Raw genomic sequence first — 14,172 nt, forward strand, 5'->3', positions numbered from 1 at the left:
CCGCTGGAGGCGTGGCCACGGGGCGGAACTGGGCGCGAGCGGAGCTGATGCCTCTACTCGGGTCCGCCGTCATGCAGGGGTCCTGAGGTTCCCGTTCCACGCCGCATAGGGGTCCCCCCCGAGTGCATTGAAAGGAATGGCGGCTTCTTCATCGTGCAGGGAAGCATCCTAGGAAGAAGTTGGCGAGCTGTCTGGCTCGATATCGCGATTGGGCACTTACTTTCACAACCACCGCGCAACCCAGCTCTTGGTGCACATCGCCTTGGAAGCCGTTATTAAATGTTTCCGTGCATGTGTCTCTAAAAGCCTAAGGCACGCCCCACACGCACATACATATCCAGAATAGGACAGTTTTGCTGGACTCGTTCAACAGAAAGGAATCTGCAGGCAATCGAAATAGTGTTTCTGCAGTAGCTAGATGGGTGGTCTAAAACCTTTTGGATGCCTAGAATTTTTGAAAATTGAACCTGAAGTCAGTTTTCAGAAAATTCTAGGGCGGTAATGAACAGCTTGGTAACTGCAGCTGCAAAGACCCTTAGGTAAAGTAAGGTCCCCACCAATCAAACTTAAGAAGGCATGTCTTAGCAAAGCTTCCCCCAGATGACCCCGAGACCCGACGTGTTGATACAGGTGTGTAAATAGTATTTGGTCTTGAAAATTCTGATGGAGGATTTCGAGTAAGGCACATCTGTGCTTCCAGATTACAAGATGCATTTATCAATCTCTAGTTTTTTGTAAGTAACGAATTTTGGCGTTTTCATTTTCTTAAAGCAAGTTTACATCTCACATCTGGAGAGAGAAACTTCCACCCTCTTTACTTAAAAGCAGATTAAGCAGGGGTGAAATGAGATTTCTAATTTTTCAGTCCCTGATTTGCCATAGTAAACAGCATTAAGCAAAAGAATGACATACAGGTAGATTTGGTTTCTTTTCACTTCGGGTTACCTTAAAACAATGGGCTATTTTACAGCAAAATACATGCAGCATTGTTCTTTTTGACATGGAACTTTTTGTTCAATAGAATCTTTAAACTGAAGGTTAACACACAACTCGATTTCCCAAGGGCTGCCACCTTGTGGTCGATGACAGAAATAGACTATTAACTTGGAAGCAAAGGACTCAAATACATGAAGCTAATCAGAGATAATCTTTTCTAGGCTTTCTCCAAACCGAACTGAAAAAATGCCCCTAATTTGGAAGGTGCAGTAAGCAGGGTGGAAGTCAGGCCTGTATTAAGGCCAATTGATGCTGTAAGCACAGCCCAACAAATGGTGCCCCTTGGTCCTTTCCATTGATTAACTGACAACATTAGGACTTAATAAGTGCTAAAGGTGAAATAAGAGGTTGAAAATGCAGTTTTCTTCCAATCCGGACCCTACAATTATATTAAATATAAACTTTAAAAATGTATTTAACACTAATTCAACACAGTAAGCAGTATAAACAAGCCCTCGACCAGGGCCAGGGCCTGTTCGGTCCTGGCCCCTACCTGGTGGAATGAGCGCCCGGGTGCAGGATTTACCAGCTTTCCGCAGGGCCTGCAAGATGGAGCTCTTCCGCCAGGTTTTTGGTTGAGGCCGGGGTCAGCGAATGAGTGCCAACATTCTCCCCCCCCCCCCCGGACCTAGCATCTCCTCCCCACCCTCCCTGCCACTCTGATAGCAGGGGTGGGAATGATAAGTTCCGCCATGTTGGGATTGTTTTAAAGTCTTTTAATGGGTATTTTAATGGGGATAGGTCTGTTGTGACCCGCCACGAGCCTACGGGGAGTGGCGGGAAATAAATCTAATTAATAATAATAATAATAATAACAATAATAATAATAATAAAAGCCCCCCCCTTCTTTGGTGCCCTGGTTAATCCAGTGCTGGCGGAGGCAAGCAGAGATGCCACCATGCTGCTCACTGCTGCACCTGCCATCTGTTGCATTTGTGCAGAAGTGCCAAGGCATCAACTATTAAACCAGCCTTCCCTGCATCCTGAAAAGCCTTCCTTTCTCCCTTCACAGCTTGATGTTCATTTGGAGCAGCAAAAATGGGAAACGTGCTGTTTTAGTCTTGGGGAGGGGAAGCAGGAGCCCTTCTCCTTGTGCAGTGGTGAGCCCAGTTATGCTTTCCTTATTTTTTAAAATCAATTCCCTGAACTTTCTGAATTAAAAAAAAGAACAAATGTGTAGTTTGGCTCACAGTCTAAAACCCTGGGAACCCCACAAACTGTACTTAGTTGTCTAGAAGCTGCAGACTATGCAGCATTTCATTCAAGGCAAAATCCCTGTCGGGAAGCTATTCTAGTTATCTATTTTGAATTACTGGGCAGAGGATGGAGACAAATTGGGTTACAGCCCCCAGAATTCAATCAATTTTTGTATACTTTTGGGTATTCCCTCACCCCTGCTAGTTTCACATTATAGAGAATTTCACTACACAGACTTTTAAAAAACTGTTTACTCCACCAGTAAATTTCTTATGAAGTTGTAACTCATAGATTATAGCTTTTTATCACAAGCATTCATTTATATTGCTCAACGGTGCTCTCACAGGTAGCCAAGTAGCCGCTTTTGCACATACATTTGCGAAAGTACAAGCGTAATCATTCACAGTATTTTCAAATCAGAAAGGGGCACTGCACGTGCAAACCCAGCATTTGTTAAAGAAAAACAAACTTCGCTCCTGAAGAAGCGTGACGGGACATTTGGTTACTTGCTTCAGATATGAAACCTATGTGATTATCAGAATCAATTAAAAAAGCATGGAGAGCTCTGTCTTGTCCTTCACTATTGATTTTCATGTGTTCCTTACAGTTAGAACCTGAGGCAGGAATTTCACATTATGGCTAATACTTGACAAGACTTTAAAGCACTGATGTGGATTCTCCTACTATCTCCTGTACTATTCAGTAAAGGAAAACACATAACATGATGCCACTGTTTACCCATTTAACCATTGGCCATTGTGTACGAAATGTGGGGCAAACGTGTGTCATTCATTTTACTTCAGTGGTTAATGAGTGAGCATTGATGCTTTCGGTGAAAATGACACATAGGCTACATACATGTATGTGTTGTTCTACACTAACAGCACAATCCTAAACCTCATCTCTGAAGGTTTAGAACTAAACCATATGCCTGTATACAGCATCAGTGGAATATATGCTGTTATAAGTGAAAGAGATATTAGCATATCTGAATGTCTGTACCAAAACACATCAGTGTAACCTCAGTCCAAGTATAGAATTGGACAGTGATGAGCATGTAGAGCTCAGCCAGTATTCTAAGCCTTCCCCATTGTGGTCGGCAGCCAATCGCAGCCCATGTAAAGGCTATAGAAACTCCAGGAGATCACCAATATCTTTGTCTGGTTGCTGAGAACTCAGAGGACATTAATAGTGGAGTTCTCTACCCTCCTGCTGTCATGTATAAATCTATGAGAATTTTTCTTGCTAACATTTTATATCTTTAAAATATTTTAAATTACTTTATTGTGCAGTGCTTTGAATATATAAATAAATGAACAATAACGGCAGCAATAGGTATTATCAAACATTCAGGCAAATTAATTTTTAAAAGATAATCCATCACTGTAGGAGAATTTCCCAATAATTAAAAGCCTTGAAATTTGCACTTGCAGTATGATTGTGTCCTGGCCACATGTGTTGTGTTGGAATAGACCTTCATAAGTCTGAAATATTGCAACCCAAATAATTAACTAGCCAGGCACTACTTATACATAAATATCAACCTTAGCTTTAGCCTGATTTATTTGTTAAGGAAAATCCCAGAACTCCTGTTGGAAAGTTAAACCTTCAATCCTGAGTGGGTTTTTTTTCTTTGTAGGTTCATAGTTCAGGATCTAGGAACATTATCTGCCTTTTACTTTTCCAGCATTCTTGTAAATCAAGTCACTTGTTTGAAGAAGTGTTCCTGTAAACTATTAGGAACATTTTTGTCCCACCCTTTCTCCAGTGAGCTCAGGTTCTCCACTTTGGCTTCAAAACAACCACCCTGTAAATTACATTAGGCGGAGGTAACTGCCACAAGGTCACCAAGCAAGCTACACAGCAGAGTGGAGATCGGAACCTAAGTCTCTCGTGTACTACTCTGACACATCAACCACTGTATCACACTGCTTTCCATAATTTCTCTCTGTGTAGATTCACAGACTTTGAATCAACACAGGATTTTATAGTTTAAACCCATTTTACTTTTAGTTTTTGATAGCTCCATGTTTGCCTCTAAACCAGTAATTTCCAACCTTTTGGGAACTGTTAAGGCTATCATTATTAGCATAATCTCATGGCACTGTCTTCCTCTAAAATGGAACACAAAAAAATCAAATGATGTTTAACACACAATAAAACATATTTTAAATAATCACATCTAATGTAGTTTAGAACATTGTTATTTTTGTAGTATTGCATGAATCCACATATGCCAATCTAACAAAATTCTATTTTCAGAACAGGATTTTCCAATATCCCTGTTTCACTGCTGCATTCTTTGAAATTCAGCTCCTGTGGTTGGAGGTCATTTGTGCAATGGAAAGAAGCCTTAGAGTCTCAGTGAATGTATTTACGATTTTGAAAACTGCCTAGATATAAAATATAGGATGCCATATATTTGTGTTTACAAAATAATTTTATGAGATAATTGGACCCAGTTTTCTGTGATCTCAGCTGGGTGTGTGTGTGTGTGACTAGAATGCAGCAAGTGCACTTCTGAATGTTTTTATTGTTTGTAGTTTGTCTTCTCCTTCAGTAGTTCTAGAGACCATTTTGTAAACATTGAATATATGCATGTCTAGGATTGGGCTGCTAAAGCTGCAGCTCGAAGCACACTTCCGAGGAAGTAAGAGTTCACTGAGAATTACTTTAAAAGACCCTGAAAATCAGGATATATACAGAAGATTACTTTATCTAGTGACACCCTTTAACCATGCAGTGATATATAAGCACCTGGAAGTCCAGTTTTGTATCTGTATTCATGAACAGAGAAGCAGGATATACCAGCAATTCTGGATTAGTTAGCACAAGGTACAAGGGTTACTTTTTTACCAACCAGCAACCAGATGTGTATTCTATTACATTCATCATCTTTGCCATAATACAATCAGAGTAACAACTATTGTTAAGTTCATAGGTTCCACTTAGAATCCCCACTTAGGATAACAAATTTCCGCAGGGAGCAACACATTGGATTTAGTGAATCTGAAACTATGGAATGTGGTCTCAACAAGAATTTTTAACTCTAGCTCCATAAGTAATTACCCTTCTTTAGCTGTTTATTTACATTATATTACAATTCATCACCAGAGGCTGCTGGCTGGGAGTACCTTGTATCATTCTACTGATCAAATCTGCATAATATTGTAAGATACATACCACTACTGAACTGCTGAACTGTTGCAACTCCCCCCCCCAAAAAAAAACCCCTGCACCCAGGGTACTTACATCTACTGTATTAATAGAACTAATGATGTATGTTCTGCCCCATACCATCTTATGCTGGAATAAATTTGTTAGTCTTTAAAAGGCCACAAGACTTTTTATTGTTTTAATCTCTGCTAAGTGACTTTATGCATATCAATCCCCCCACAGACATTACCATGTCTTTAACAAATTTCCTCTATTTATTTGCATAACTTAAATTTAATTTGGTGCTGTTCCAAGTAAGACTTTCCTTTTAACAGGGATTTCTTCTGCGGAACTGTTATTCTGTGCTCTCTCACAGCCCCCAATTTTCCAAAAGCAAAAATGCAATAAAATACCTGGGTACCCAATTGAACAGAACAAAAAAAAATCTATATTGAAAGAGCAATTGAGATGGAAATTTAAAGCCCCTCTGCTGGTAATAACAGTATAAATAACTGAAGACATCTTGTAAACAGTGCGGTCATAACCTTGAAACATTAAACAGTTCTCTGGGATCTGGCGCATCAGCTGCCTCTGGACTGAGCTGGTTCAGGGGAAAGAGCCCAGTGCTTTCTGTTTATCTCTCAGTTTAATCTCACACAAAGTAACAAATCAGATCAATAGAAAGAAAGATGTTTAAATTAAGAAGCCAAGGCACCATAAGGCTGGACTATGGAGGGGAATCTTCCCATTAAAATAATCACATCATCCTACCTTGCTCAAATTCTCTCTAGGTACTGCCCTGGACTCCATCACCATATAATACTATTGTGTGAGATATTTTTGCCACTGGTAGGCTGAACAGAATTTAACTCACACCTAATTCATGGCTTGGCCCAAAACCTGTTTTAATTTCAAGGGCTCAGCACTGGTGTACATGACAAAAAATAAAGAAAAACATGCTTTTGAGCATGCACAAAAGAATGTTACAGCTACTGTTCTAGGATTAGGGGGAAATATTTGAGGTCATGACTTGCAGATAAATTTGAGTCCCAGAATCTTTTAAGAAATTAAGCATTGCTTATATATTATATTAAAAAGCAGTAATACACAAAGAAAGGCACTCTGGACTACTGGTTAATATATTGGATTAGAGAAATCAGGATTCAAAACCGCATGTAATTGTGGATGATTTTTCTCTTAATGTAATCTGGGGATTGTTGTGAGAATAAGTGGTGGAAAAGAACCATGCATGCTACCCTAAGGTCCTTGGAGGAGATGCAATATAATGACATAGTTCTTCCTTTCCAAGAAGCTTTGTGTTCCCCCCCCCCTTTCCAATTATCTTCACAACAACAACACCATTCTGACTTTATTGCTAGACTTTTAGTGACAGTGGATTTACAATAAACTAGTGGCCATAAACTTATATCGCACTACAGTTATACGGCTTGCATTACTGTACTGCTTTTAACTGTTAAGATACCTGGAGTATTTCACACAGAAAGGTAGGGCAAAAATGAATTAATAAACTTGCTGAATGAAGGCATTTACATATCAGAAAGAATAAAGTGTCCTTCCATAACACAGATAAAACTGTGATAAATAATTTAACCCATCCTTAGGGCTAGAGGATTCTGAGAGTGGAATACTGTTGTGCCTCTTGTCCCAAATGTGTGATGCAAAGCCTACTTTGTAAGTCAGCTCCCCATCAGACAACAAAATGAATCACCATGGTCAGGAAAAAACCATGGACAGGACCCTTCTCTTTTACATACTTCACTGATTCTCATCCGAGGATAAAATGACTGTTAAGTGGCAAACAGGAATGTTTCTATGTATGCAGCATGCAAGCAGTGTTTATGTATGGGTGTATATAATATAGTACATTGCTAAATAAAACAAAATTTTGTTTATAATTTAGATTTATTGCTTGCCCAATCTCATATCTCAAATGAAGGGCAAGCATAAACAAAACAATTAACATTTTTATCAAATGCACTGAAATGTATCCATCCTTTCCTAATTTAGTCGTTTCAAAAACCAATCCAAACAGGTAGATTTTGCAGTACTTCCAGAAAGTGCTCAAACATACTCAAGTGGACACCAAGCCCACCTCCTTGTTTAATGTTGACACAGAAGGCTGCTATCTGATATCATAGATAACAGAGTCGCTATTTAGCAATAACTTACTGACTTAATAAATTGCTGTCGTTGATTACATCCTCCTTGGACCCAAAATATCATTGCATATAGCTCTTCTTAGTGTGTTTAAATCATGTACAACATATATAATACAGCATTTTATATTTGGTTTTACAAGCAGCAAGAAAACTCATAAAAAGCCAGATCCACAGCTCAGCTAAACCAATACACTGGAATATAAACTGAATTCAGTCGGATTTATTTACCACTAATGTCTGATCTAAACATTATACATGAACATATATTCCACTGAAAATGAAGCCTATGTTCCAGTAGAGATATTTAAGGCCAGAACATAAATCCCAGTGAAGCAATTCAAACCAGCACTCCAAATCTCCATACTAATATGGCTGTAGGATTTACTGAAATCACTAGGATAATTTCAGATGGGAGTAAAATAATCCTAGAAACAACTTATTACATTAGTGTCATAGAAAGATATGGGGCCTTCTATCCAGTTCAATTCAGTTATCTCTCCAGCATTACCAGCATTTAGACAGGATGTTCCATACTGAAAAGCAGCTTCTTCCCTCCCTCTTATCTTTCTGCTGCTGTGCTGTCGGTTGTCTTACATTGGCCCTCAGTGATTCATGTTCATTTTAATTGATTCTGGATTGAGGCCAGAAAAGCAGAAAATAAATGGTTTAAACAATTTAAATAAATATGTACAGACTACTTAAAGTTGCTTTTCATGGGCTTCTAATGCCATATTAATAGTGTTTGTAATTATTAGACTGTAAAAGGCATTCTTAGTATCAAATGTGAAGATACTCCAAAATACAATTATTCTGCATTAGGCAGCTTATAGATTAGTCTGCTAACTTTACAGGCTGTCCAGTTCTCAATGAAACTTCGCATTTCAAACTTTTCTTTCTTTCTTGGGGAAGATGTTGGCAACCACTGTTGTTTTATTCTTCCATACTACCCAATATCCCCCAAAAGAATGTAATCTACCTCTCTTTAATTAAGAAAATAAACATTTCATAATATGAGGTCAACTGGTTTGGCATCATGATGATTTCATTTTAACTTGCTTGTAGGTGAATCAGCATAGTCTTTCAGCAACAAAATCCTCTTTAAAAATTGTGTTTTACTGTTCGTTCCTGTTAAGGGTTTCTCTTAATTCACAAAAAAATATAGCAAAACCTATATGAATAAAATAGATCCATAATGTATCTTTTAACGTAATTCTTTTAGAGAGATGTGATTATCAGCATCGATTCTAGGAATCACTGTCTTTCACAAGGTAGAGGACAAAAAGGCACAGAGTGGCAAAGTCTGGACAAATCCAGAGAACAGCACTTGAACCAGCAAGGCCTTATTGCGGGATGTTCAAATATATACAAGTTAATGACATTAAATACATGTTCCTCAGGGTGCCAAATCTGGGTTTTGTACGGTGCATTTGGTCTTCTTTTCAGCTTTACTGTTCTTTCATGGTGAGAAAACGTTGACTCTGTTTCATTCCTTCCATTCATACTTACACACGTATACACACACACCAGCACGTAGACCTGGGAGACTGCATTCACATGCTTGAAAATCCAGGGTCAGGATGCTGTCGGACCACACAACCGAGTTGTGTTCACTGCTTCTTTCAGCTCACTCTCTGGTTTGCCAGCAACCATAAAGGGCCATGTCTATAGCCAGGGAGAAAAACAAAGTACAAGGGAAAGGGGGAGGCGGGAGAGGTGGGGGGGGGGGAAACAACCAGAGATCAGTATATTTCAAATGGTGTAGCACTTGAACTATGATAAAGCAGAACCAACTGCCAGAATTTCACAGACTACCCAGGTGTTCTTTTTAAACAATAAGAAGAAGTGGTTAGGCTGGACAGTCTCAGCTACTGAGTGTAGCCAGGTTTAAAATGGCTCCACCGTGTTGCACAGAGTCAACATGCAATCTTAAAATGTTTCACTGAACAAAAGCATTTTTCTGCCTCTTTTCTTTCTTTCTCTCCCTTTCCATCATATTTCTCTGTAATCCTCAAGGTGTTGGGCCAGGCTTTATTCATCCTAGATGCCACTATGAGTCACATTTGAAAGAAACGATAATGTTTTCCTAAACGTAATTAGCACAAGTCACAAAAGGTAGACTGTGTCAGACTGATTACAAAAACCAAAAACTGTCCAGGCTCAACTGGGCAATGTCAAAGCACGGCTCCTCTCCACTGTGGCTTTGTTTTGAAAACGATAACAGTTTTATCTGTTTCTAAATGTGCTTCAGTCAGGAGATCCAGTTTCTCATATTGAGTACTTTGGATTTTTGCTCTGTTGCAGTCAAGACTTTCAGATGATTGCACCAAGCTTACAATTCTATAATTGAAAAATTCCATTATATCAATTTAATTTTGTCTTTAAAGGAAAAGCAGCCCAATTATTACATATTGTTAAAAATTATAAAAAAGATTATTTCAAAAATATGCTCAGTCAATATATTGCTCTATTAATAGAGAAGTCACTTATTTATAATAAGTTACATGATGTAATAAAACAATATTTTTACATTAACAATGATCATTGTTGCCCTAGTTTATATCACACAAAAAAGAGAAAAGATAGGCATATCGTGTTTATTTTCAATTTTCTGGTATTTTCTAATTAATCATAAATCAATTTAATAAATCAGTAAATGAAGAATAATAATAATAATCCATATATTGGCAATGGTATTATTGGTATTTGTGGAATTAATGGCTTTAAGTACAGTTATTAACTATAACAATAATAGCAAAGAAAAGACAAGGGTCCCACCCAGATTGCTGGCTGGCCCCAGGCTGGCCCCACTTCCTTCTTAAGAAACTTAATTGTTTAAATGAAAGAAAAAATAAGTATTTGATTTAAATGAAAAAGCAGGAGAAGTAAACTCACACTGTCACTTATTGAACTATATATATCTGTTTAACCCTTTTGGCTGCTACTAACTGGAGTTGTGTACTGATTATCAGCGCTGGATGCTTGAGATGTTATGGGCACCCCCCCCCCCCCCCCGCAAAGACATAAAATTAAATTTTGTCTTATAGTACTGATTTGAGTGGCATCCTGTGCGGCTAACCAGCAATGGTGCACCGCAGTGCAGACTACCTGCAAGCCACTAATCCCTCAGTCGCTGACACGGATAAAGTTATGAAATATTGGCTTCGTTTCCGTTGGGCGAGATTGTGTGTAAATTGCCACACACACGCACACACAAACTCCTTCCCGTACAGCTATAACAACAAATGGATTTTGACGGCATAAAAGAACGTCTGGGAGCCCTTGACTGATTTTGGATTCGTTTGCTCTGTTTCTAAAACTGCATGTTGAACTTCAGGCAGAGGTACAATACGTGGCTAATAACGAGGGAGGCTGGCCTCAATGCACCGAGCATCTTTGGATGAGGACCCCCAACCCTGCGTGTGAAAAGGGCTACGGCGCCCGCTCCATTGGCAACCCCGAAGCTTCTCAAGCGTTCTGCCCGGATTTGCGATCCGCGGGGACAATCGACAGCTCTTCGCGACCGCTTTAAACGTGGATCGAGCACGGGAATGACCAAATCAAAACTGTATCCCCCCCCCTCCTTTAAATGCATGTTTACAAGGACTTCAAATTACACAAGTCGCAGTGGCTCCGAATTAATCCCAGCGGAGCGTCATCGGTCAGCAACCCCGCACCGTCGCCTTTCCCACCACATTTCTGGGCGGCGGCACAGCCCACGGGGCCTCCCTCCCCGGCCCACCGTCGGGGGAAATCTCCGCGCTTCGGCGACCCCGCGTCGGACTCCCCAACTCCGTCCCCTCTTCCCTGCTCGCCGCTCATCCGCCGAGTCCCCGGAGAAGCAACGAGCCCGAGCGGTGCCTGGTCTCCCCCGCCCGCCCGGCCGGCACACGTTGACTCAGGCACGGTCCCTGCATTTCCCCGTGGCCTGCTTCGCCCGGGAAAACCCCGCTGCAAAAGCACACTGGCAGTGCACGACGCAGCGTTTGTTCCGCCTCTCCTCCCACGGAATTCCGGCTCCGCGTCCCTCTTTGCTCGCTACGAGCGCCCTGCGAGGTATGCCCGGCCGGCCCCTCGCCTTCTGCCCGCCTTACCAGGTTGACGGGGTGGATGTAGCCGTTCTCGTACTTGTCGCTGGCCAGGATCTGCCTGAGGTGGGCGATGTAGCTGGAGGCCAAGCGGAGGGTGTCCAGCTTGGAGAGCTTGGTGTCCGGCGGCACCCAGGGCAAGGTGGTCTTGAGGCGGGAGAAGGCTTTGCTCAGCACGCGCATGCGAGCCCGCTCCCGGGCGTTGGCCGCGTTCCTTTGGACCTGCTTGCCCTCCTGGCCGGCGCCGCTCACGGGGCTCTTCTTGCCCGGCCCCTTCCTCCTCTTGCCCCCCGCCGCAGCCGCCCCGCGCGCCTTGGCCGGCGAGGCCAGGGCGCCCTCCTCTGGGCCCGGGCGGCGGGCGGCGGGCGGCGAGCGGGCGTCCCCCTTGAGAGCCTCGCCGTCCAGCATCTCCCCCTCGGCCAGGTCTTCTGCATCGCTCAGGGAGCCCGTGGACATGGTCCCGCCTGGCGGCCCCCGGCGGGGCGGGGAGGCAGGAGGGCGAGCGAGCCCACCGCGGGGTCCCCTCCGCAGCTCGGACAGAGCGAGCGAGCCGGCAGGAACTCGGCGAGGAGGACACGGGCGGCATTTATGGGGGGGGGGGGGGGGAGGAGGGGCCGGCAGGAGCCCCGGGGAGGGGCTTTGCAGAGGCGGCTCCCCGCGGCTTCCCCTCCGGCACGTTGGGCGGCAGGGACACGGGGGCACGAGAGTCACCCTTCGCGCTGTGCTCCCCCGCTGGCCCTGTGCCTTCTCCGGGCTGGAAGCGGGGTGCCCCAACCGAGGGCAAGTCTACACGTGCCACTGAAGGAGGCGGCTTGCAGCCTGAAGGACGACGACGACGAGCCGCTTTTCATTACCGAAGGAGACCCAGAGTGGCTTACAAACACCTTTCCATCTCGCTCCCAACCCCGTTAGGCAGTCGGGGCTGAGAGAGTTCTGAGAGAACTGCTCTGCAAAACAGCTCTCAGAGAACTGTGATTAGCCCAAGGTCACCCAGCCAGCTGCATGTGGAGAAGGAGTGAGGGATCAAACCCGGTTCTGCAGATTAGAGGCTGCTGCTCTTAATCACTACACCATAATGGCTCTCTGTATGTTACCTTAGCCAAAGTTTGCCTGAATTAATAATCCCCACTGGGTGGAAAACTAGCATCTCCTGTGAAGAGCTATGTGCTATTTGATATGTATTGTTGTATCTGGAGGAAGTTTTCACAGAAGAGGACATTACAAGTATGGTTCTCCCCACTTGTGCTCTGAAACTCCAGGTTGGGAAATACTTGGCAATTTGGGGGTGGAGCCTCAGAAGCATAGGGTTTGGAGAGGAGAGGAACTTCAAGGGAGTGTAATGGCATAGAGTCCATCTTCAAAAACAGCCCTTTCCTCTATATAATCGATGTCTGTCATCTGGAGATAAATTAAAACCCCAGGAGATCTCCAGCCACTACCTGCAGGTTGGGAACCCTACCTGAAATGGTACAGCTCTGCCTACCACCTCAGAATTCTACCCTCTCATTGTGCTGCATTTGTCCAGAAGACCTAGACTGTAGGTGTCCCAAGGGGTGCATCTTACTTTAATGGATGTGTCTGTATTGCTGTTTTTGCCCATACAGAATGTAATGGTCAGTAGTTTTTAAACAGTAATTCCCATGGAAATTACCTCAGCCTTGTAAGGGAGACCGATCTTATCCCTATATTATAGTTGGGTAATGAAGATTGAGCTTGGAAGGTACTGTAATTTGCCAAGGAAATTCAGTTAATGGTTAAGCTTTGAACCAGGATCTTGTGTCTCATCTTACTACTTACTTCAGCTTAGAAGATACAGGATGCATCTTCTGACAGCCAGGTTGTAGTTAACAAAGTGTCATGAGGAACCTCTTTCTCCCTGCAGTTAGGACCACTGGGGCCAGATTGTCCAGTTATTGAATTTCCTTCGTCATAGGGGGTCTGTGGCATGTGCTTGGCATGCAAATGGTCCCAGGCTTCTCCACCAACAAGCCAGGTGGTAGGGGATGTGAAAGTCTTCCACCTGAGACCCTGGAAAACTGCTGCCAATCTGAGCAGACAGCTGTGACCATGATGGGCTGATAGTCTGGTTCAGTCTAAGACAGCCTTATCTGCTCATGTGATTTTGTAGAACTATGTAGACAAGGTGTGATTTCAGAAATCCAGTAGTGCAGGAGATTAAGCACATGGTGCATTAGTGCTTCCACATGCTCATCTAGTACACCTGTTCCATGCAAGTAACTGTGCATAGCCAACACAGTTTTCTGGTTATCAGATTAGGAAAAGCACACACTGTACAATAGCTTGAAAATCAACAACCCATGTTGTCAGTCCTTTTTTTGCACAGGCCAAAGCTGCCTTTTTCTAGAAAATTACTCAGGTGCTAGTGCCATTGAACTTGGTGCAGTTTCTTCAGAATAAACATGCATAGGATTGGGATGCCTATAAAAAGGATTGTGGGAAGCATGCCTAAACATAGATGACCTCTGTGCAGTGATGAAAGTGAATTATATGAGAGATGATATAAGTCTGATTCTCAAAGAATTGCAATGGTTGCCAGC

The 14,172-nt window shown here is 42.7% G+C and overlaps 1 protein-coding gene across 1 annotated transcript; it reads right to left on the minus strand.

Annotated features, from left to right (window-relative positions):
• Positions 1-7,253: 7,253 nt before the first annotated feature.
• On the minus strand, positions 7,254-12,184 carry TCF21 (transcription factor 21). The gene is made up of 2 exons (XM_077352377.1): positions 11,621-12,184; positions 7,254-9,191 (listed from the first exon to the last, which is right to left on the minus strand). The coding sequence occupies exons 1-2, from the start codon at positions 12,068-12,070 to the stop codon at positions 9,102-9,104; spliced, it is 540 nt and encodes a 179-aa protein (XP_077208492.1). The 5' UTR covers positions 12,071-12,184; the 3' UTR covers positions 7,254-9,101.
• Positions 12,185-14,172: the final 1,988 nt, after the last annotated feature.

Source organism: Paroedura picta, chromosome 1 (assembly GCF_049243985.1).
Source record: "Paroedura picta isolate Pp20150507F chromosome 1, Ppicta_v3.0, whole genome shotgun sequence".
Classification (NCBI taxonomy): Eukaryota; Metazoa; Chordata; class Lepidosauria; order Squamata; family Gekkonidae; genus Paroedura; species Paroedura picta.

Coding starts and splice junctions, on each gene's coding strand:
- TCF21 (XM_077352377.1), bottom strand. CDS start 12,070: ATGTCCACGGGCTCCCTGAGCGATGCAGAAGACCTGGCCGAGGGGGAG. Junction 9,192..11,620: donor ACATCCACCCCGTCAACCTG/GTAAGGCGGGCA, acceptor CCCTGGCTATAG/ACATGGCCCTTTATGGTTGC.